This window comes from Salmo trutta, chromosome 1 (genome assembly GCF_901001165.1).
Source record: "Salmo trutta chromosome 1, fSalTru1.1, whole genome shotgun sequence".
In the NCBI taxonomy this organism is placed as follows: domain Eukaryota; kingdom Metazoa; phylum Chordata; class Actinopteri; order Salmoniformes; family Salmonidae; genus Salmo; species Salmo trutta.
The window spans coordinates 45,614,102-45,639,435 of NC_042957.1; the positions used below are offsets into that span (position 1 = coordinate 45,614,102).

Genomic DNA, 25,334 nt, shown 5'->3' on the forward strand with positions numbered 1-25,334 from the left:
GTACTTAGACACACATGTTGCATTAGAACAGCTAGTACCATTACTCATGTACTTTTTATATGTAGGTCTACTCTTATATTTGTACTCTATTATAGAGGGGTCACAGCACATGGACTGAAATATATAACCTTTTTCCATGAGCAAGGACATGGGGATGGAGATAGAAGAAATGATTTAAGTGGCCTCATCCAGAAACCGGCAAATTGGCCTTCAGAAGAGGCCCTAAGGTCAGTACCCTCTAATCAAGCCTATTGAAGGGGTAAGGATGTGGAGGAGTGGAAAAAGCCATTGAGTACCTCATCTGGTGGGTTGAGGGTGTCTGATGCATATACTGTACATGCAGGTTGTCACAATGGGTGGCTTGTGGATTCCGAAGAGTCAGGCGCAGGAGACAGAAAGATTCCGTTAATGAATTTAATAAAAATATCCACACGGAAAATATGCAAGGTATGGAGTGCAAGGTGTGCAAAAGTTACGCACCACCCTTAAAAGAACGTAACCAGGGACGCAGCCCAAAAGGAATAGCGTAACTCCACAATATACAGAACCACATGAAACACACCCTGACAAACGAACAATCCCGCGCAAACAACAAACCTAACTAACTAGCCTAAATACCCCTCCCCACTAACAACTAACACAAAACAGGTGCGCAACTAACCTAGGCCTAACTAACAGAACGTGAAACATAAATCGATGGCAGCTAGTAGGCCAGCGACGACGACCGCCGAGCGCCGCCCGGGCGAGGAGGGGCGCCACCTTCCGTAGGTGTCGTGACACAGGTTCTGATCACGCTATTCAATCATCACCATTTAAACTATATCCTGTATAGAATTGAAACAGAAATTGATGTATCCTTTAGAAGTTTACCTCGACCATGATTTACTAATTTTAGTAGCGAAGCACATAGCCGTGGGAAGTAGGGGTAGTGAGGTTATGGCAAAGCATCACTTTACCCATCCACATAGATGGGAAAAGATAATATCCTGTTACAATTACAAAATACTTTAAAGACCAATGTATCATAATAAAACACAAAATACTTTTGCAAAGTATTGTATTTAATCAAAATACAGTAGTTTGTTTGCAAGTATAATCCTTCACTAACTCGCTGTCACGGTTGACGTAGGATGAAGCGGACCAAAGTGCAGCATGTGTATCGTTCCACATTTTATTTTCACTGTGAAACTATGCAATGCATACAAAATAAACTGAACGAACAAAAACAACAAACCTTGACGAAGCGTTAACATACACTTACTCAAAATCAATCTCCCACAAACCCAGGTGGGAAAAAAACCTACTTAAATATGATCTCCAATTAGAGACAACGATGACCAGCTGCCTCTAATTGGAGATCATCCCACACAAAGCCCAACATAGAAATACAAAACTAGAACATCACAACATAGAAAAACTAAACTAGAAAAAAAACTGTCACGCCCTGACCTACTCTACCATAGAAACCTACTCTACCATAGAAAATAACAGCTTTCTATGATTAGGACGTGACATTGGCTCTATTTTATCTTTATTTAACTATGCAAGTCAGTTAAGAACAAATTCTTATTTTCAATGACTGCCTAGGAATAGTGGGTTAAAAAACATATACATGATCAAATACAAATCTTAGAATCAACTATTAAAGACTACCAGACCCCACTGGAGTATCCAATTACATTGAATGAACTACAGGACAAAATAAAAACCCTCCAACACAAAAAGGCGTGTGGTGTTTATGGTATCCTCAATAAAATGATAAAATATACGGACAACAAATTCCAATCCTTAGCTCTGGCATCTTCCACCATATTTGGAACCAAGGACTGAAAAAACACACATTTCTTCCCACAGGGCCGTGGGGTGAGACAGAGATGCAGCTTAAGCACCACCCTCTTCAACATATATATCAACAAATTGGCGAGGGCACTAGAACAGTCTGCAGCACCCAGCCTCACCCTACTAAAATCTGAAGTCTACTGTTCTACTGATGATCTGGTGCTTCTGCCACCAACCAAGGCCTAAACATCAGCACCACAGGTAACTTCCACGAAGCTGTGAACGATTTGAGAGACAAGGCAAGAAGGGCCTATGCCATCAAAAGGAACATAGAATTCGCCATACCAATTAAGATCTGGCTAAAAATACTTGAATAAGTTATAGAAGCTATTGCCCTTTATGGTTGTGAGGTCTGGGGTCCGCTCACCAACCAAGAATTCACAAAATGGGACAAACACCAAAATTGACCATATTAGAGACACATGTTTCCCTCAAATTACACAGATCCACAAAGAATTCAAAAACAAACCCAATTTTGATAAACTCCCATATCTACTGGGTGAAAACCACAGTGTGCCGTCACAACAGCAATATTTGTGACCTGTTGCCACAAGAAAAGGGCAACCAGTGAAAAACAAACACCATTGTAAATACAACCCATATTTACGTTTATTTATTTTCCCTTTTGTACTTTAACCATTTGCACATCGTTACAACACTGTATATATACATAATATGACATTTGAAATGTCTTTATACTTTTGGAACTTCTGTGAGTGTAATGTTTACTGTTAATTTTTATGGTTTATTTCACTTCTGTATATTATCTACTTCACTTGCTTTGGGAATGTTAACATATGTTTCCCACGCCAACAAAGCGCCTTAAATTGAATTGAAATATTATTGGCCTTCGGGGGTGGGGCTCATTACAACAATGCCCATGCTTTGCAAGAGTTCATTTTAAGATTTACAACTTACATTTACATTTTGGTCATTTACCAGACACTCTTATTACACCATACTACCAGCAGACTTCTTATACCAATGCAGGGAGAAAGGGGGCCACAAAATTGTCAACCTCTTTTTGTTTTTTAGATAAAAAACTATTACGTATTTTACACACACAAAAAAATACAGGTCTGAAAAGTATCTTGTTACAAAATACATTGGATTGTAGTTCAGACCAGTGAAATACAAATTACATACGCATTTCAATTACATGTAACAGAAATACTGCCCATCTCTGCCCATGCTACCGTTATTTTTCTTGTTCATTACATTTATTAAATAAAGCTAGCTATGATTATCCTTTAATGCTACACTAGCTGTATGCAATGACATGTAGGACAGGTGAAGTGAACAGTGTCTTCCATAACATTTAACAATCTGAAATTAAACCAGTGGGAAGAATTGACTCAGTCATCCAGGCTCCAACGAGACTTAGGGACATAACCAGAGCCCAATGCACTGCACCTTGGCGGGCATCACATATGGAGGTGACCCCTAACCTGGGTCTGTTTACCTGGATGTTCAGCGGGTTGGGGCCACTGTGGAGGACAGGGAGCGTCTTCCAGGACACGGCCTAGTCCTGGGGGTGATAACTCACCTGGTGATAAGGCCTCTTTCACGGATCATAAAGCCCTGTTATTGTCTACGCCCTGTGTGTGTGTGTGTGTGTGTGTGTGTGTGTGTGTGTGTGTGTGAGTGTGTGTGTGTGTGTGTGTGTGTGTGTGTGTGTGTCTGTGTGTGTGTGTGTGTGTGTGTGTGTGTGTGTGTGTGTGTGTGTGTGTGTGTGTGTGTGTGTGTGTGTGTGTGTGTGTGTGTGTGAACTCCAAGGGTAAGGGCTCTCCCTTTACTTCTCCATTCTGAAACTCTGTCTATCTATTCATCTATCTCCTTTTGCCTCCTATTGCAGTCCCATCAAACAATTGCCATTTCACTTTGACACGTAAAGCTTACCAAGTTGTAAGCCTTACATGTCCTTCAGAAGTCATTCAGAACTCCATCAACACATTTATTTTTCAACCAAAGGTTTGAGCATTGTGAACAAGCACAGACTGAGTGTGAAGCCTGAGCTACTGAAAAAAATGCAGTATCAAGGGCATCACTGAAAGGCCAACCGTGTAGCATTCTTGATTCAAGAGAGAAACGATTGGTCGCAATAGTGTAATGTAATACCTGTAAAAGGAGGCTTCTGATGGATTAGAGCAGTTTTCATATATGATCTAATACATTTCAAAGGGAAGGGATGGCTCCCATCATGAAATCACCGGATCAGCCTCAAGCAGAGTACAACTTCTGACAGATAATTCCCATTAGTCCCCCTTTTATTACTGCAGTTGGTATGAGTCTCAATGCAAATTTGTCTGTGTAGAGCTAAGTGAAAGCCGTTGGAAAAAGCTTTACAGAACCTATAGGGAAAATTCCTAGCACATACTGTACATCACTCACATGGTGAAACTACACAGTCATATTGGGAGGCGCAGGGGATGTCACAGGCAGCAATATAGCTATAAAATTAGCAAGATAAATATAATGGGAACACGGGGATGGACAAGGAGATACGGGGCCAAAACTGACAGTGAACAAGGGATAAACAGATGGATACATATCAAGAGAGAGTTACAATGGGGAGAGAGAGAGAAAAAGAGGGACGGAGGACAAGCAAACAGAGAGAGGGAAGAGAGAATGAGAGAGAGAGGTTGAGAGAGAGGGACAGAAAGAGAGAGGGGGAGAGGGTGATACAGAAGGGTCCGTGCGAGCGTGTCTTGGAGAGAGTGCACGTCCACGCAGTTCGGCGTGTGGGACTCCCAGATAAGCGGGACAGGGGGCGAACTGGAGGAGAAAGGGAGAAAGTAATGACAGGCTCCCTCATCGTTCGATAAGAAAGCTCATATTCAAATTCTTTGCAGGGCCGAGTCCCTGCAATCGCTCACGCGGAAGCACGCGACAAATGAGTTGAGAATTAAATAAATAAAGTGACGGGCATAATAGAGCTGGCAGGGGAGGAGGGTGAGGAGAAGAGGAGGAGGAAGGGAGGGCGAGAGGAGGAGAAGGAGGAGGAGAGCATGGAGGCAGTTTGAATAATTGATTTTAAACGCAGCTTGGCTCTTGCTCACGCACATCTATTATTCAACATTAGCATGCTGTCAGATAGCAAAAACCCCCCCATCCACCAATCAGATGAGGCCTTGTCCGACAAACGACCGTCTCCCTTGCGGGCTGTTTAAGATTGGAAACGCTTCCGTGTCTAAGCACGCCGAGGGTGTCTAAAAAAAGAAGGATTATTGATACTTGACCCAACGACGGTCATTCAAAATGTATTTGAGAATCATGGCTGGAAATTCAATGTTAACTGTAGGCTCACATGAAAACCACATTGGAGGGGTGAAATAATGTTATTATGGCTATATTATTCATTAACTTGAGAACATGTTTTTATGACGAGAGAGTAACTTTGTTTCTTAAATTCCAGATACATTATGACAGAGTTCTAATGTACAGTTATAGCTTACAAAGATGCTGCATCTTCATGTTAGGCCCTCCCGCTTGGAGGCTGGCCCGCCCCCTATCAACCCAAGCCTCACCCACATTTCTGTCCATTTTTGAGGGACGCCTCCAAGCTGCCTGTCATATCGTTACATTACATCCCTCTTCCTGCATGACAGCTCCAATATTTAGATGTTGTTAGGGGTGATTGGCCACGTTGCTTGGCAAGCCTCGAGGAACTGTGTCCACCCAATCAACACCTGGATGGTACTTGTTACTCATTGCTGTGGCCAATCAGTGGCTGTCTATCACCTAAGCTGTAACAGTGACTCAGAGCATACTGCTTATCCATGCAAACACTTTTCATATACTTAAATTACAAGTAGGAAATTGTAATGGGGAAGAGCTAAAATGCTTTTGGGTAACTGCCAAGTTCACTTTGTGTTTATGTGTGTGTGTGTGTGTGTGTGTGTGTGTGTGTGTGTGTGTGTGTGTGTGTGTGTGTGTGTGTGTGTGTGTGTGTGTGTGTGTGTGTGTGTGTGTGTGTGTGTGTGTGTGTGTGTGTGTGTGTGATTAAATGCTCACTGGTTAAGTTCACCTCAAGGACGAAGGAGCCCCTACCACAGTCTATTGGACAGACTGTAATATTTATTGGTTTGTGACTGGCCGGCAAGAGCGCAATGCCTCCATAAAGCATAATGAAGCTAAACAGTGAGAGAGGAATAAGGAGAGAAAGAGAGAGAGACAGAAAGAGTGAGTGACTGAGAGAGAGAGGAAGAGGGAGAGAAGAAGAGATACAACATTATTATTGAGACAAATGGAGAGACAACCCCCCCCCAAAAACTAATATATGTATATATATATATATATATATATATATATATATAATCCAAGAACGTATTTAAGTACAATACATTCACTAAATATCTATACTGGTGAAGGGCAAGGGATGGTAACTCTTCAACACAAGCATTCAAGTTATTATCATTGCTTTATACTATACAAGTGATCCTGAATAATGGATGCTTTGATACGTAATGTATGGTATTTCCAGTTATACACCCATGCAATGTCCCCATGCCTCCTCCTATACATTAGTTCTGTTTCATGAAATGGAGGCTGCTGCTGTTCCCTGGGAATATCTGTCTCTCATTGAAAAATGTATTCAAAGAGAGGCAAATTAATGGATTAAATGTAAGAACTTTCGTTTAATGGAAATAATAGAAAGGTGCTGCATGATTGACTCTTGCGGTGTCCATGGAGACCCGGGTGGCACGACAACGGCGACACTACCACTGGTTTGTGGGTTTAAACTGTGCAGAAGAGTCCCTTTGCTGCATCAAGAATCCCCTGCTTCTCTATTGTTTAGATTTAATATGAGCACAAACAGAAGAGAAATCCCCCCATAATTATTATGCTAGCATAAGGCTTTGAGACCAAGCTAAAATGGTGCCAGTAAATTTGCAGACTAGGTTCTTGCCATACAGTCGGCAATTTTCACTCCCAGTTGTTAAATAGCTTATTTGAGATTGGGATGATAGTGCTGTGGTAACCTAGCTAGAAACTCATGTAAATGTTTTGTTAGATCAGATAGGTGTGTTGTAACTGTTGTCAAATAATGTCTAACATATAGTGCTAAGAATGTGAGACTAGGGTAGGCCCCAGAGGATCTCAAATCCAGGCCACTAGCACCAATGATGAACCCCCTAACCACTGTCCCAATAAATGATGTTTCTAGGACATGTGCTTATTGGCAGTGGCGGTTCTAGACCATTTCAACTGGGGGTGGCCAAGCTGGGGCAAGTTGTACTGTTAGAGGGGCCAGTTACATTAGACATTATTGTTGTCATATCGTTTTCTTCACTGCATTGCAGGCATTAGCAGGCAAAAGACCATGTTCATAATCATCATCGTTGCCACTGTCTAATAACGGATATAAAAAAAGAATGATAGCAAAAATGTGTTATGTAAAAATTATTTCATACTCCACATTTAGGGGGCCACAAGGGGGTCCAAAATTGTTGTCACAGGGGCACTGCCCCCCCAGAACCGCTAGTGCTTACTGGGCCAGTATAGTTAGGCCCTGTCCAGAAGAAACCTTGACCCCTCCTCTCACGTATGTAGATGAAACAACGTGATAGGTGTAAGCAATAGGGTGAATGCACTTTCAAGTAAATCTCAGCTCTGTTAAAAGTACACTCAAGAATTGTTTTATTTTTATTGATCATAGTGATTCAGGAGTATCACTAAAACAGGTTAACAAGCCCCACTAACATTAGACAACTACACAGAAAACTCTTAATTCGATGAAATAAGAATCAAATGAATGATGAAAATAGTCAGATTAAGTGATTCCTGACAGTGGCGTAGTGGCGTAGTGGGGAGATCAGAGTACTGTGAACCAAGAGTTTCAAATCCCAGGTGTTGAAAATTGTTGACTATTAATAACTATTTAAAACAACATGCATGATGTAAGCACTGTTTGTGAGTGTTCCTCACCATGCCAACAGAAAAAGTGTTATGAATGGATCAGTGGTTCACCAATCAGGGCCTTGATTGGCATGGTAACAAGGTGTGATGTGTAATGTAACTTTTCTGGGGAGAACGTTTCTTTGGGACCATCCTGACAACTGATACACAGAAATATTCCTGAAACGTGTCTAGAACATCGATATCTTATATTCTGAGAACATGGCAACCATGTTCCGTATATGTTTGGTGGGACGTTGATGGAATATTCTCCTAACCGACAGAAAACTGGACACATGAATGTTCTTGTAACGTTACCATGAAAAGTGTCTAGAACATTGATATCATAAATTCTGAGAACATGGTAACCACATTCTGGGTAAGTTCTATTTTACATCAATAATTATCCCTCTAGAGCAGGGGTGGGCAATTCCAGTCCTCGAGGGCCTGATTGGTGTCACAGATTTGCCACAGCCCCAGCTAACACACCTGACTCCAATAATCACCTAATCATGATCTTTAGTTTAGAATGCAATTGGATTAATCAGCTGTGTTTGCTAGAGATGGAGAAATAGTGTGACACCAATCAGGCCCTCGAGGACTGGAGTGCCCACCCCTGCTCTAGAGTTTAAGCCCTGTCTAAGCCAGGGGGGTTCTAAGCTCTCAAACATATCTCAAACATATTGAATTGTTTTAAGATGGTCATACCAAGGATCATTTAGCTATTTGATTTTAAACTGTAAGACCCCTTAAGGTATAAAAAAAAGATCAGAAAGAAATTATTGGATGAAACATTGCTATTACTGCTATTAACCAATAGAAACACATTGAATAACAAATTCGCTATATGGAATAGATAGTCCAAACAAAAAAATATTAAAGAAGTTTGTTCTGAAGTATCTGTCCAATATCTGAGAGATATAAGAAAGATCAGGAAACTATTAAAAAAATATAATGTATTTATCCCCTTATTTTAGGCACCAAACTATCTCCACATATACTTCCATAATTTTTTAAAACGGGTACTGGGGACCTTCAGACAAGTCTTGTGAGCAAAACAGAGAACAACAACATGTTCGTGAGAGTCTCAGCTGTCCACGGAGGGGCGATATTAGTTTGTATCCTAAACCGTTCAGATGCTACAGATGGAAATTGGCAGAAGAGGCTGTACCAAGTTCAGACGAGTCTTGTGAGGCTTGTGCGGCGTCCTAGAACAAAACGGTGTTTGTGAAGCTACAGACATTTTTGTGAGAAGATCGATTTTTGGGATGTCTCATGGTCTGACAAACACCTCTCTAGCTCTGCAGATGTGGAAGGGCGATATGCGGTGGATTGAGATGCAGCCCATGCAAAAAAAACAGATATCTAGCTTAAACAGATGGATTTTGATGGGGATTAGATTTCCGGATGGCGCGGAAATTGTAGGCTAAGGGTTTTAAGGGAGTTGTCTCTTGGAAACATTCCTTGCACATCACGGGAACATTCCTTAACGTTCATTAATGTTAGTTAATGACCTAATGAGACACCAAAGAGAAGATTCTCTAAAGTTGTGGGAACGTTTGTTCTTAGCTGGGAAGCTTCTTGTTCCAAATAGACACTCTGTAGCAGACAGCTAAAGTTGCTGCTGCACTACACTGACGTAAAAGGCAGGGACAATTCCATTGCCATTCCATCAGGCTTTACATCCTCCTAACCTTGCATCTCTAAATTCTTCCTCTTCATGACCATTATCATAATTTAACCAAGAAAAACATTAGTATGGAAACCACTACCACTCCCTAAACCCTCCTGGCTTATGCAGGAGATGCCGATGTGGAGCCTGTTATATGAGAGAGAGAGAGAGAGAGAGAGAGAGAGAGAGAGAGAGAGAGAGAGAGAGAGAGAGAGAGAAGCAGGGAGCCTGGGCCCACTCCAGACCCGGTGCCTGCAGCTCATTTCTGGGTCAGAGAAGTGGCCCGCCTCGGAGGGCTTTATCTTGTTCCTGCTAAAACAGCTCAATGGCTGCAGGGGGTTTGGGCCATGTGTGGTGGGGAAACAGTGAGGAGGGACAGGATCGGATGAGGCTGTGGGTGTTTTATTTGTTCCATTCTAATTGAGCTTGTTGTTTTATTCAAATGTTTTTCTATCATGTGCATTTGTTTCTCATTTTCTTATGGTCTGCCGTGCTGTTATGGCCACTTGGAAATGAGTATGTCTATCTTCTCGCTTGTAGAAGTAGTTATAAAACAGTATTTCAATAAAGTATAGGTTGTGGCAATTGACCTCTAAGTGCAAAGTTCTTGCGGACCATAATCCTAACTATTAGACGTAGATGAAGCTGGTAAGAGACACCATGCAGAGCAGATTTAGGCTAATAACTGCTTCAGAAAGAGATAGAGAGGACTTAAACAATATAATACTTTCAATCAACAAAAAAACTTTTAACTTAGATTAGCAATGGTCTACCAATTTACGCTGTTGCAGTGAGCAAGCCTTTTTGTTAAGGTCTAATGGTGAAACACTTAGATATACTGTATTTGTCCCACAGGAAAGAAAAACCTCCCATGCAAATTGTTCTGTCACAAAATAAGTCGTTCTGCTACAAAGATAGCGATATTGAAGCTCTCACTTTGTTATCTCGACAACACTTTAAAAAGGAGGCCAAGGATGACCATAAGGTTGGCCAAAGACACAGCAACTGAACAAAAAGGTCAACCCTACAATCAAAGACACTGTTGACACTGTGTGTACTTTGTTGGTTTAGAATACATTTTTGGCGCTTGGTTTCTGAATCCCTCATTATCTACACTGCTATCTCTATATTGGTGAAGCTGCTGCAGACAAGATGTGATTTTTCTTCATAATCCCTCTACTTGGTCAATTACCTCATCCACTTTAGCCCATAATAAATATTTCCAAGAATTTCCATGTCAGACATTTAATTTGGTCATAAATTGTAGTAATTTGTTCTAAGACATGGCTCGATAAGTGCTTTTTTGCTAGATTATATCGCAAAATAGCCACTTATTTTAACATGCCATTTCCTGTCTAGCATACTGTTCAACCCTGTAGCAGAATCTCAACTAGGCCTCCATCGCCATGAATTAATACCTCTTTAGTGACAATACAAGTTCAGCTGTAACTTTAACGGTGACAATAAAGTCCTCTTACCTTTATGACTTTGATATAACGCTATTACAACAGATGCATCCCTGTTGAAGAGATTTCAGATGTACCCTGATCTCTACCACAATATGTACCACAACAGTCATTTTCCCTGCTTGTCAGAGGTGAGTTGTGAGTCACACCACTGTTTTTGTGATTACGTTCCATTAGAACCAATAAGTGAGGTGTATATAAATCCATCATTCTGGCTCGACAGCGTTCCACTACAAAGTGATACATGGCCATGCCAATGTATTAATGGGTCACAATCCCAGAAAAGCTGTAAAACTGTAAAAACTTTGGAGGCGTATTTGCACTCCATCAAGCTGTCAGCTTGGAACTGTCCTGGCATTGGCCCACGCCAGCCTCCAGAAAAAAAACACGAGCACTAGCACAAACCATGTCCTGCGTGTGAACTTACAGATTGACTGGATGTGTTTGTCTCGCTATCCATGAAAAATCCTGTCGCACACCAGGGGAGTATATTTGATGCCCTTCAACCTCTCTTTCCTCCCCCACCCCCTCCCCTTGAACTCACACACACTTAATAATAAATAACATTGAGAATGGGTTGCATTTCTATAGGTTAGCTCTTCTCACTATGCGACAAAAACACTTTATTCTGGGGGAAACACTGGTTTTCACTGTGGGGTAACTTCCCACATCCATCATCCATTTGTAGCACCCAGCTGGGTGATACACGGCAGCCATTTTCTGTCACAACGCTCACCTCTGCCCATCGGCTATGACAGTGGAGAGGAGAGTCAGAGCCAATTTTGCTGGCTCTACCTTGCACCCATCAAAACCCAGGTGTTGCTGTCATCAGTCCCCCAGGGAGTAGGGCCAGTGGAGGGGATAGAGGGAGGGGAGGGCGAAGGAGTGGGGCCTAATTGTTACCTTGGGGAGTTCATTAGGAATCTCTGAGGAGGGCTACATATGGAGCACTGTCTGGACTCATCACCCCCTGGTCTGGCATTCCCTGAAACAAATGGAACAGAGACCTGTCCTGGGCCAACCTCAGTTCAGTTCAGCCTCATGGTGTGTGTGTGTGTGTGTGTGTGTGTGTGTGTGTGTGTGTGTGTGTGTGTGTGTGTGTGTGTGTGTGTGTGTGCGTGTGTGTGTGTGTGTGTAGTACAGTAGTTGTTAATACTCATGAAAGTGTTTATGTGTATGCGCTTACATGTATGTATCTGTCTGTCTGTCTGTCTGTCTGTCTGTCTGTCTGTCTGTCTGTCTGTCTGTCTGTCTGTCTGTCTGTCTGTCTGTCTGTCTGTCTGTCTGTCTGTCTGTCTGTCTGTCAGCTCTTCCTTTGCAAAACAATCAAGTTAAAATAGCCAGCATAGACTGTTTGACTCAAGCACTCAGTCAGCAGCAGAGAATGTTACACAACTTTGTAAGGCCTTTCAGGAGATGATCCCATTCATCAACGGAGTGGCTACAAAGCACATCCACATATCGAATTCAGTCCAAATCACAGCCTCTTGTGTTGCCATGGCACTAAGAGGCTTTGCACGGTGATGTTAGGGAATTCTGAGTGTGGCTGACAGTTTGGCCAGGCCACAATATTCCCAACAGAGGAACAGCTTTATTGTGATGACAAGATCATGCATAAGATGCCAAATGCTTTTCCTTTGAGAAAAGAATCAAATGAACTTGGAGGGGAAAATAAAGCAAGACATGAAAGAGTACAAACCACTCTGGTCTCCGTGTCCCTGGAGTCCTCTGGCGTTTCTCACACTCTCTCCCTTTTGTCTTTGCCTGGCAAAGCTGCAGATAGCAGATCTTTTCCCATCCCTATATATCATCATGAGACGTGAAGGATGGGAGCTGAGCTGGGCTGGTGAGAAGCATCTGTTTTCCACCCCAACCCCTGTTGATCAGAGAGTTAACTTATCGGAAGTTGCTGCACCATTGGGTTGTTATCATCATCATCATCATCAATGCATCCTCATCAGCAGTATCATCGTAACGATGGCCTTGGTGTATACAACGTGTATTTGTATTCCTAATTAACATAGAAGAATCTACAGTATTTCTGCTTTCCTTGCAGAGCATGTATATTAAATATATAATACACAGCTCAAAGTGAATCAGATACACTTTGGATCACACTCTGGATCACACAGCAGAGATCACAGGCGTAAGCCACTTAAAAGGACACATTTTATCAGTGACAATTAAATACCAGATGGTTTATCTTTTTCAAGCCAATTACCTTTGGTTTGAACCCAGCGGCCATGGCTGTGCAGCGTGCCGAACACTGATAATACCTAGATGAAAAGCTGCTGGGACTGCTACTACCTTCCCAGCTCGAAACCCAGCCAGCCTTTCACACTTAATGTCATTTAGCAGAACTATTTATCATTTATCAGAACTAGGATCTGTATTCAGAGGACTTCAGAATCCATGTCAAATACACTGTATGTGCATATGGTGACCAAATACTGGATCTGACAGTGTAAGTATTATAGAGCTACCCTACTATAAATTGGAAATTACAATACCAGATTAGACACCGACAGTGCCAAAGCAAGACTAATAGCAAGACACTTGGTGAGTGTTTTTTAATGCTTGAATATTGGCGATACTGACCAAACTATGTCAGTGTGAATATTGTTTAGTCCTCCTCCTTCAGACTTCCTGCCGCTCCCTTACAGCTAGAGGTGAGCCTGCTCACCCAAATCGTGGCACTCTCTGACCAGAGGGTTCGGGCCCCGGGCCCTCAACATAGCAGCAAGCACCCTATGGATGGCAGTGGCCCTAGGAAATCAGCCAAATCACTGGTATGTGTCACCCTCCTGTGGCAAACTACCTCGTTCCACGCCTAAAAGTGTCCTCGTTAAGCAGTTTTCAGAAACAATCTTAATGGCTCACACAAACACTTTGTAGCAGTCAATAACCCCAGAGCTAGCTAAACAAGCTGGTCCTTGAGCTGGGTGACTTGTTTTGAGGCACTGACATCTACAACATTGTATTTTCAAGAACATGGTGTCTCATTGAATGTAAGGGAAGGGACAGTTAGTGATATCTGAATTCCTAATCTTCTCTCATTGAGACAAGTGGGTGTCCACCCCAAAGTGCTGCATATCATGACACTCACCTGTCTCGATCAATGAGAAGATTTGAAATAGACAAGATGGCGGCATACACATTGCTTGATTACTTCATGGAGCAAAACAAATATTTGATTTATTAATAGAGCATTTTCTAAATTCAAACGAACCCCTTGCAAGTAGACATGGAAGTTTAGAAGATATGTGTTGTCTTTCAAGTTGGGAAATGACCCCTGTGGCTCAGTTGGTAGAGCATGATGTTTGCAACTCCAGCATGGTGTGTGCAACGCCAGGGTTGTGGGTTCGATTCCCACGGGGGTCCAGTACAAAAAAATAAAAATGCATGAAATGAAATGTATGTATTCACTACTGTAAGTCGCTCTGGATAAGAGCGTCTGCTAAATGATGTAAATGTAAGTATCGCCAAGTGAAGGTTGGTCAAAAGTTCTCTGTGCTATACTTTACACTACCTACACTCTTAAAAAAAAAAGGTGCCGTCTAGAACCTCAAAGGGTTCTTTGGCTGTCCCCAAAGGAGAACCCTTTGAAGAACCCTTTTGGATTCCATATAAAACCCTTTCGACAAAAAGTGGAAGCCGAAGTACCCTTTTTTCTAAGAGTGTACTGTGTAACAGCTGTATGGAAACATTCACCTATCACTGCAATTTCAAAGTTTAGCTATCTCTGACTGAGATCTGCTCTCTTCTCCTCCTGGTAATTTCCATGTAAAAGGACCCATAAGCATCAACATGTGAAGTAATAAACCTAACCTCAACTTTATGGTTAGCTTGGCCTTATAAAAGACCATGGTGGACCAACCAGTAGTAGACAAGGTCTAGGAATACTGACACAAGAATATGACAATGCAACATCCAAAATGCTTCACAGATACTACTGGTCATTTCCATGTAAAGGACCCATGAGCACCAACAGAGGGAGCATATCAAATGAAAGCTAAGGCTCTATATTTAGGGGAAATTAATGCATAGATATGTTTTTCAACCTTTTTCCATCCAAACAATTAGGAATTAAGCAAAAACTTTTAATTTCAAAGATGGAAAATGGGTCTTAAAAATAATCTACTAGAAAAAGCCTTAAAGGGTATTAGAAATACATCAAAACAGAATAATTTTGAAGAAAAACCCATGCCAATATCAATATTTATATTTAGTTTTGCAGACGTCGCCAGACTGCTGACAGGCTCTTCAGGTCGAATGTTGAGCAGAACACACTTGACCAACATCTCTCTCCTCCCTCTCTCCCCCAACTTTTCCATCGCCTCCCTGACGGTCTCTGGCTCTTCCTTCTGCTCAGCCGCCAGCTCCATGTGCCCCCCCCCAAAAACAAAATGATCTTGGGGTTTCTGTGGCAGCGGACTGGTGACCCGCTCTTCAGGGTGACTGTGAGGAACCGTCACAGAACGTATCGGGCTGAGAAGGCTCACTGGAGGCCTGGTGTGTGGAGCCGGCGCAGATGGCACCGGACTGGTATCACGCTCTTCCAAACGCCTGCGCTGCAGCATACTCCTAGCCAAAACGTCTCTCCGGTATCCCTCATTGAACTCCTCCAGAGACTCCCATTTGGGCTCTGGCACTCGCCGCTGCTCAGCCGTCCACCCCATGTGCCCCCCCCACAAAACAAATCTTGGGGTTTCTGTGGCCGCGGTCCCTGGCGTCGTCGCTATCCCCCTATGCTCCTTGGCGACTCCTGCCAAGGAAGGGTCTCGTGTCTTCCCAGGATCTCCTCCCAGGTCCAACTCACTTTTTCCTCCAATGCACGCTGCTTGGTCCATTTGTGGTGGGATATTCTGTCACGCTCGTCGGAAAGGACGGACCAAGGTGCAGCGTGAGTTGAGTTCCACATCTTTAATATACAGTGAAACTAAGAAAACCAAAAACATGCAACGAACGTGAAGTCGTAGTGCTCAACACACTAACACAAAAACAATATCCCACAATGCAGGTGGGAACAGGGACTCCTTAAGTATGATCCTCAATTAGAGACAACGATAATCAGTTGCCTCTAATTGGGAATCATACTCAAACATAGAAATATAATTGACTAGAACACCCCCTAGTCATGCCCTGACCTACAACACCATAGAGAACCAAGGGCTCTCTATGGTCAGGGCGTGACATTAACAAATATTTAATGTCAATAGGTTTGTTTAGTTTCTCTTGCACAATGGCAGATCTGGTTAAGGCCTAAAGAAAGTGGGTAACAGGGCTGAGATTGGCAAGTAATAAGGATGAGGTGTATTGGCAAAGGAATTGAGTAAGAAATAGGGCATTTAGAGATAGGATATGGTTGTATCTGTACATGATTGTATCAGTATTAGGGTATTGGCATGTGGGTGTTAGGGTTAGGGCAGAGGGTGACAGGGCTGGGGTGTGTGAGTGATTGGATAAGTAGGCTGAGATATACAGTGCGGTGAAAAGTATTTGCCCCTTTTCTGATTTTCTCAGTTTTTGTATATTTTTTATACTGAATGTTATCAGATCTTCAACCAAAACCTAATATTAGATAAAGGGAACCGGAGTTTACAAATAACAAAGAAAATGCATACTTATTTTTTTATTTAATTAACAAAGTTATGCAACATCCACTTCCTCTGTGTGAAAAAGTAATTGCCAGCTTATAGTTAATAACTAACTGGCTGTGCCACCTTTAGCTGCAATGACTGCAACCAAATACTTCCTGTAGTTGTTGATCAGTCTCTCACATCGCTGTGGAGGAATTTTGGCCCACTCTTGCATGCAGAACGGCTTTAACACAGCAACATCTGTAGGTTTTCAAGCATGAACTACTCGGTTCAAGACCTGCCACAAGATCTCAACTTGGATTAGGTATAGACTTTCACTTTATCTAATATTAGGTTTTGGTTGAAGATCGTGACCGAGAATAAAACATACTTTTTTTACATACTTCAAAAACTTATTTTTAAGCAATATGGATTACATGTTAGGGTTACTAATGGCATAAGATCTGCATAGTGGCATGCTTCCCAGTCGAAACAGTTTGCGCATATATTATAGAAACATTTTGAGAGGTTTTTGTTCGTTTTGGGGTTTGGCAGAGGTTTTTCTGGCTATTTGTGCACACACAAAAAATTATTGAGGAAAGTCGAGGTTCAGTAGCCAAAGTCTATGCCCCTTTATCGGTGATTGGTCAACAGTACTACTCCTAGTAGGAGTGGGAAGTGTTTCTTGTCATTCAACAAGAGAGATACTTTTCATGCACATTTTTTCACTTAAGAAATACTGCACCAAACATCTTAGTTAGATGTAAAATTGTGCGACTAAGACCTCCTTGGCAAAAACATAAAAATGGATGACAGATTTCTTGATTTATCGTAGATTAATTCAGACTTTTTTGAGGAAGTGTTTCTGGCTATGTTGTTGCTACAGTGGCTCAAGAGGGACAAACAACAGTAATATTGCCACCTTTTTCTTGTTATTCAAGAGAAGGTCTTTAGGGAATACTCGCCTAGCTGAGTTCTGCTAGGAGCAAACTGAAGCTATGTCTGCAGACGCCTTTAGGACTGTGTGCACACATTGCCTTATGCTCATGGAACTAGTGATGTGAATTATGATATCATGCTTCTGAACCAATCATATTTATAAATATTGTTGCTGTTTGAGAAAACAGATTGCTTTTGTTTAATTTGATATATATATATATATTTTTACTAATTCGGCCCATGGGTTTATGTTGAAAACGTGCATGGCGCGAACGCAATGCAATTTTGTCTGCTATTTCTGGAGAAGTGCAAATATGAACGGAAAATGAGTTCCATGATGTTTCCCTTTATATTGTATCTTTGTCCAGCTCATGTGAAAAGTTTGGATGTGTCTGTTTTATACGCCCACAGGGAGCAATTATGGTGCCTGTAACTGTATTTAGACATATTCAAATTTGATTAGAATTATGCACTCTTTTTTTAGGCCTCATCAACAGCCTAGTAAATGTAAATTTGCTTATTGACTGTTTGGCATGTTCATGTCCAGACTGCAATTTACAGTAGGCCTAGGCCCTATATCAGTGTGAACGCTATCAGATTAGATGTTGATCCATCAATGCATGTTAAAGGGAGTTTTTCCCCTCGTCTAGCGTCTATATTTAACAATGTACAGTATTTCCATATTGAAGCAATGCATGGGGCAGGCTAACGAACTAAGATTTGAATTGGACTTGATGACAACGCAATACATAAAAGCCCGGAAATACACAACTTGAAGCAACCACATATTTATCCATGGAGCATGTTCTGATTGGCCAGTGGTGTCAAGCCTCGACACACCCACAACCACCGCCAGCTACTGCGCCCATAATTCCTGTTGTGAAAGTAGCAAAAATATTTGACACACCCCAAACCTACTGTATTAACCTATAGCACGATCTCCAGCGCTAAGATTTACCATTGTGTTAGATTTGTTAAAACATGTCATATCACAGCTGACACCCAATTCTTTCTGCAAAAATTTTTGAATTTTAATTCGGATTAGATATTTAGATATTTATGGTCACATAAAACTGAGGGAGATTTTACTGTCATTCTGTTACCAAACATTCAAGTAATTGTGTTTTAGTACAATTTTCAGAGGCAACTGTTAAAAGTAGACTTCTGCATATAGGTGTATGGTTTGTTTTACACATTTTTCACAATTTAAAGTAAAAAAGTGAGTCTCAGCATCACTCTGTTACCATGGAATTGCCCTCCTCCTTCTCCTCCGCCTACTCCAAAGCTGCGTTCAGGAACCAAGTGGGAAGTGGCAATTTACCACATACTGTACGACTGGGCAAAATCTACTTGAACGACCCCCAACTGGTAATTACTAGTGGGAAACTCGTCCATCATCCTGAGCTCCTAAATGCTCACCTCTGACATCACCTACTAAGGAAATTACCTCGATAACAGCATTTTCAGCAAATGCAACAAAACATTATTTAGAAAAAGCAATTTATTAATGTTTTTTAACACTATAATTTGTTTACAAGAGAGATAGCTGTACTTTTAGTTTATGGTTTACACAGCTTGTTAGCCATTAGCCAATCTGCGTTTCTCAACGAGTTCAAAGCGCGTGAATGCATCCAACTGGTATTTATGACTTCTCAACTGGTGAATTCCCACCTCCAACTTGGTTATGACTGTAGCATAATACACTGGAAAGGGCCTGGAGTCTGCAATTTGACTAAGTAGGTGTTGAAAATGTGAAACCCAAAGCAGATAAAAAAATATGGATGGGGAAATTTGGAAATTACAGCAACAGCAATTCAAGATCATTTGTAACACTGAGTATTGAGGCTGATAGAGAAGGGTACAGAAATCTATAGTTAACCACTGAGTTCTGCCCTTCCGTTTTCTCATATGAAAATGAATAACCAAGTTGACTCACAGTAAAGCTTAAACACTGTGTTCCTCAAACACCACACACTCTCAAGACAAGAGAAAACAATGTCCCTGTATGTGCATTGCTTAGTCTATTAGATTGAAACAACTCTGCTGTTATAGCGCCCCCTAGTGAGAATGCATAGCATAACAACAGTACATTGGTTGGGCGTCTTTGAGCTGCGTCACGCAATCTGCCTCTGGCAGGTCTAAACAGCATCACATGAAGACAGAAATATAGCGTTGACTATTTACCAAGCTGTATGCAGCGTTTGATACTGCTCCACTAGGATTTTTCTCAGTGTCTTAACTGTGTTTTCTTTACACATAAAACAAATGACTAAATCATGACAGAAAACCACCCGGTCCAAAATGTCTCCCTTGGGTCTTCCCACTGTAAAAAAAAAAAATACATAAAAAGACATGGCAAAGTACTATGAGAAAACAGATGTGGGAAACTAATTGTTGCTTTAAAGCAGTGATAACCAATAGAATAACTGTCTTGTTACTCTGTCACAGGAATTCCCCATATGGTGGGAGGTTAACGTTAGATACCATCAAATGAACGGATGGTGTCTGCACAGGCACAGAGAACAAGTAATTCCATGCAGCACTAGAGTATTTCCCACTGTCACAAAGGAAGAAACTGGAACTGGGGAGGAGGGACACATTTCATTAGATCAATGAGATGCCACATGGCTATTCAGTTTATTTAATCAGGCAAGTCAGGTAAGAACAAATTCTTATTTACAATGGCCTACCCCGGACGATGCTGGGCCATTTGTGCGCCACCCAACCATGGCCCGATGTTATACAGCCTGGATTCAAACCAGGGACTGTAGTGACACCTCTTGCACTGATGCAGTACCTTAGGCAGCTATGCCACTCAGGAGCCCTAAAGTTTGATTTGCAGCTTTTTGGGATGTTCTCAAACTGCACCCATATCATGTAACGAATGCCCCTCCCCCCGTGCATTTTGAGTCAGCCAGACTTTACTGACCTAGTTCAAGACACTGGCTGAACCTGTGACATGTAGTGGTTCACTTCTAGCCCATACCACTTCTCCTTTTTACAGCTCTAATCCAGTCAGTGCATTCAAAGGTCAGTAGAACAGTCAATCTCCAAAACAGCCATTAGCACTAGTATGACAACACTCCCCCACTCACAACACGCCATGTACAATAAGCAAATAGTTGGCTTTTTGCCATTTTTAAACACGGCAATATTGGACAAATCATTGGCATATCAAACTATTGTACCGTGCCTTCATAGTGGTATGCCACTGAAAACACCACTTATCACAAATAATTGTACCCCATGAAACAAGATGTCAATTTCAAATATTTATTCAATAAAATATCCCCTCTCCATTTTGAGTTGGTAGCTCAGTGTCAAGCCTAACATGGCTTTAAGCAGACTTGCTCCATAACACCAGTCATCTGACAACCAGGTAGAGCAGTACTTTTCATTATAGTTAAAATAAAATCTAAGTAGTATTACAGCTTCAGAAAATTATGCATATTTCAACTTTTTTTTGTTAAAAAAAAAGCAAACTCGCCTCGTAGACGGGGCTGTGATGGTCAGAACTCCAGCCGCACTCTTCCGTAACCTTGACGCAGGCAACCCCACAATACATTGGACCCCCCCCCCCCCCAAAATCCCACACCACCACAAGATATCGCATGTGGCGGTTGATCATTTTATTGAAACTCGTACAAAACAAAAAGTGTTACATGGAATTGTGCCCTTCACATGGCAAACGAAAAAATTTAAGGAAAAAACGAAACCACTCATCCCGCATCCGTCAAGCCATTTGTCCATGTTTGCACTGGACTGCTCCCATATGAGGGGGGAGTTAAACTGGTAGTAAAGTGTCTCAATTCAGAGGTATTCATCATTAGCTTAAAGGGGCTGCGGTGATTGCAGCACAGGAAAGTGTCAGGACCAGGGGAGAGGGGGCTGCAGAAAGCTTCTAGAATCCGTGGACCTTGAGCTGCTCCTCTTTCGCCAGACCAATCTGGAAGTGGGATGAGGGGAGAAGAGACATTACACAAAATAACTTTGAACTCCAGTCACAGAACATTTGCTACCATCATTGCTAGACTATTTACAAACAGAGGCTTTTCTATGAGAGCCTTCTGTAGGGGCCATGACATATGACCACTTAGTACACACAAGTGTAGAGTATACGCTGGGTGCAATGTGCAATAGCAGGGACAAGAGTCAAACCTACCTCAATCAGAAACGTGCAGATATTCTTGCGCTGGTCACCTTGCAGCTGAATCACTTCCCCATACTCTGGGTGCTCAATCACTGTCCCATTGCAAGCAAATTTCTGTTGACAAAGCAGAACTACTCAAACAGCCAGTAGAACAAAACAAGACCCAACTAGTGTCAGTGTCTCAACTCCCTGCCATAACATACCTTCTTAAAGGCCTTGACTAGCTTCTTCTTATCATAGTCGATGGCTATGCCCTGGACCGTGGTCAGAGTCTTCCTGCCGTTACGCTGCTGGATTCTTATGTGGATGTAGTCGTCAGTCCCAGATGGGAGCCTGTCATTACCCTTAGTTGCATCAGCAAAGGGGTCTGTGGGGAGAATACCATTTAAAAACAAATCACACTACTTAAAACATAATTCAAAAACAAACACCTAAAAATACATGGAAGCAACCTAGTGATAGCTAGGTCAAAATACTGCCATTTTAGCTAACAAAAGATCGAGGCCGATGAACTGGTGACGTAACGTCTTAGCTACGAGTCTCAGGACCAAGCAAACCCCCGCGCAGGACGCATATCAGCAAGTTACATGGAAATAAGATTCTAGAAAATGGTCCCACCAAGATTGGGTGGCTCATCTGCGCAGACCTATATTTATCCGGAATTGAGGTTTGTGACACGGGAGAAAGCAAAACCCCTCAGTCCTGATAGCCAATCATTCAGGCAAAACAGAAGAAAAAAAAAATCGAAAGGAAGTCAAATGTTGGAGAAGCATAATTCAGCGGGACTATTGTACCTGGCTATTTGCCCTTAAAAAAATAGTGTACATTTTACTACAAAGCCCTTCCCGACAGTCGTATTACAAACAGATTGGGGCAAACATGTACATTCATACTATGTCCATTGTTGATAGCTACAGACAGTAAGAACGAGTTACTCTCCGGAATCGGTAACGTTATTGTACATTGATCAATGTATCTACAATTGCCTAGTTTGATATACTGGCTACAAAATCCGTGTTGGGGCCTAAACAAGGAAATTAACTTCGCCTAGTTGAAGTCGGATGGCTGTTAGCCAAAGAACGTCAGCAAAAGTCAAGCTATTAATATAACGTACTTCTAATCGGGAGGAAATGTTCACTATAATTAACCAGATGTTTCCTGAACATTAAAATCAAAACGTTATCTATATTAGTTGGAACGTTGACAAAATGTTTGCAAATGCTAGCTAACGTTAGCAAGCGCCCTTCCCCCACATTTTCGACCCCGCGTTAGCCGAGATGGTTGAAATGTCTTACCGAAAGTTTGGAGGTTCTGGATAGCGGACATACGATAAGATTTCCTTTCCTTTCGGATAATAACTGGTTAGCGATCGACTGGTCTAATTTATTTGTTTTTGTGTTGTTGTTCTGTGAATCTCCCTTTTCACCGGGACGACGTTTTTGTCTTCTGAAAGGCTCTCACAAAATGGAGATTGTTTAGCTTGCAAAGTGGAAAACAACCCTTTATAGCGCCTCCCCGCACGTAGGGACGTGCACCACGCCACACCCTATTTTACTGGAAAAATTACGTAATTATCTTGGTATTTCAGAGGGGAAAATACCAACAACACCTGCAACCTAGGTTACATAACTACAGCACAAATATCTAAATTCCTTAATAAAGCAATGTAATGCGTAGATGAAACAATGGTCAGTGGTCCATTATTCTATTTTAGGAAATATATTGAAAACTCAGATACTTCTGTTTTTACAAAATAATTAAAGGCTTATCCTTTCATCTTAGGTGGTGGGCCGAAGCCGATAAACGTGAAGTTGGTCGATCCCCCTCGAGGGAGTTGCTGATTTTTTTGTATATGACATAAAAAAATGATGACTATAAAATGTGTTGGCACCTTTAATTCATGCACCCTTTCTCATGAAATGTCCATTTGTAACACTCCTCTTGATTAAGGCAGCCAATGGCCTGCGTCTAAAATGTAAATACGGTCTCGCTTGAAAACTCGAGCTGCTGTTTATCTGTCTGATGGGACAGTGCTATCTGGGATCCTTGGGACGTCCCTACACTTACCCTAACAATGAACAGTGTTAAAAGAACACGTTCAAAGAATTTCAGTGACTTTGAAAAACCCCTCTTGAAGTGATTTGTGTCAAACCACTCAATTACCGCGAACAAATATTCATCAATTCAACTCAAATGAAAAAGTTAACAAAAAGGACCCTACTACAACTTCAGGTAATATTCTGTATTTATTGTTGGCCCAGAGTCACTTTGAAATGTTAGTTTTCTTGTGTAACACAACACAATAGTGCCTAAATGTATTTGTGAGACAGAAATGTAACATACATATTTACTAATATAATTTATATATTGTCTTGTCTTTCTAAGGTCCTGTGGAAAAACATAAAAATCAACATAAAAATCTAAATCAATAGAATATTTACGGAGGTGAGGAACATGAACTGGAAACGAGGAAGGGAGTTTAGATGGCTAACTAAAAAGCAGCATTCCCCAAGAGAGGATGGCTTTCACTTCAGGAGTGATGAATTCATGAACTTCTTCGACGAAAAGGTCATGATCATTAGAAAGTAAATTACGGACCCCTCTTTGAATGTGCGTATTTCTCCAAAGCTCAGTTGTCCTGAGTCTGCACAGAACTGCCAGGACCTAGGATAAAGATTTTAAATCCTGTATCGCTTGACACATTCATGAAAATAGTCATGCCCTCTGAACCTTCAAGCTGCATACTGGACCCTTATCCAACTAAACTACTGAAAGAGTTACTTCCTGTGCTTGGCCCTCCTATGTTGAACATAATAAATTACTCCCTATCCTCAGGATGTGTACCAAACTCACCAAAAGTAGCAGTAATAAAGCCTCTCTTGAAAAAGCTAAACCTTGACCTGGAAAATGCAAAAAACAATCAGCCAATATCAAATCTCCCATTCCTCTCAACATTTAAAAAAACTCACTACCTTCCTGAAGACAAATAATGCACACGAAATGCTTCAGTCTAGTTTTAGAGCCCATCATAGTGAAGCCCCAAAATTGCCTACCTTGGAAGCCTTTGTTTCAGACATAACGAAGTGTATGGCGCCAAATGTTTTACTTTTAAACTCGGACAAAACAGAGATGCTAGTTATAGGTCCCAAGAAACAAAGAGATCTGCTGTTGGATCTGACAATTAATCTTGATGGTTGTAGTCGTCTCACATTAAGCTGTGAAGGACCTCAGCATTACTCTGGACCCTGATCTCTCATTTGACGGACATTATCAAGAATATTTCAAGGACAGCTTTTTTCCATCTTTGTAACATTGCAAAAATCTGAAACTTTTTGTCCATAAATGATGCAGAAAAGCTAATCCATACTTTTGTCACTTCTAGATTAGACTACTGCAATGGCCTACTCTCCAGCTACCCGGATAGAGCACTAAATAAACATCAGTTAGTGCTAAAGACGGCTGCTAGAATCTTGACTCGAACCATTTGACCATATTTCTCCAGTGCTAGCCTCTCTACACTGGCTTCCTGTTAAGGATAGGGCTGATTTCAAGGTTTTACTGCTAACCTACAAAGCATTACATGGGCTTGCTCCTACTTATCTCTCCAATTTGGTCCTGCCGTACATACCTACACGTACGCTACATTCACAAGACGCAGGCCTCCTTATTGTCCCTAGAATTTCTCCAATAGAGCTCCATTTTTATGGAATGGTCTGCCTATCCACGTGAGAGACGTAGACTCGGTCTCGACCTTTAAGTCTTTACTGAAGACTCATTTCTTCAGTAGGTCC

The 25,334-nt window shown here is 41.6% G+C and overlaps 1 protein-coding gene across 1 annotated transcript; it reads right to left on the bottom strand.

The window, feature by feature from the left end:
- Nucleotides 1-20,652: 20,652 nt before the first annotated feature.
- LOC115197126 (eukaryotic translation initiation factor 1) lies at nt 20,653-23,064 on the bottom strand. The gene is made up of 4 exons (XM_029758369.1): nt 22,839-23,064; nt 21,747-21,910; nt 21,556-21,657; nt 20,653-21,339 (listed from the first exon to the last, which is right to left on the bottom strand). Exons 1-4 carry the CDS (start codon nt 22,867-22,869, stop codon nt 21,295-21,297), a joined length of 342 nt encoding a protein of 113 aa, XP_029614229.1. The 5' UTR covers nt 22,870-23,064; the 3' UTR covers nt 20,653-21,294.
- Nucleotides 23,065-25,334: the final 2,270 nt, after the last annotated feature.

Bases quoted from the DNA above. Each gene is read 5' to 3' on its own strand.
- LOC115197126 (XM_029758369.1), bottom strand. From the start codon at position 22,869: ATGTCCGCTATCCAGAACCTCCAAACTTTCG. The intron at 21,658-21,746 runs GTATGTTATGGC...CTTTGTCAACAG, and splicing joins TAGTCAAGGCCTTTAAGAAG to AAATTTGCTTGCAATGGGAC. The intron at 21,340-21,555 runs GTAGGTTTGACT...TCCCACTTCCAG, and splicing joins TCTGCACGTTTCTGATTGAG to ATTGGTCTGGCGAAAGAGGA.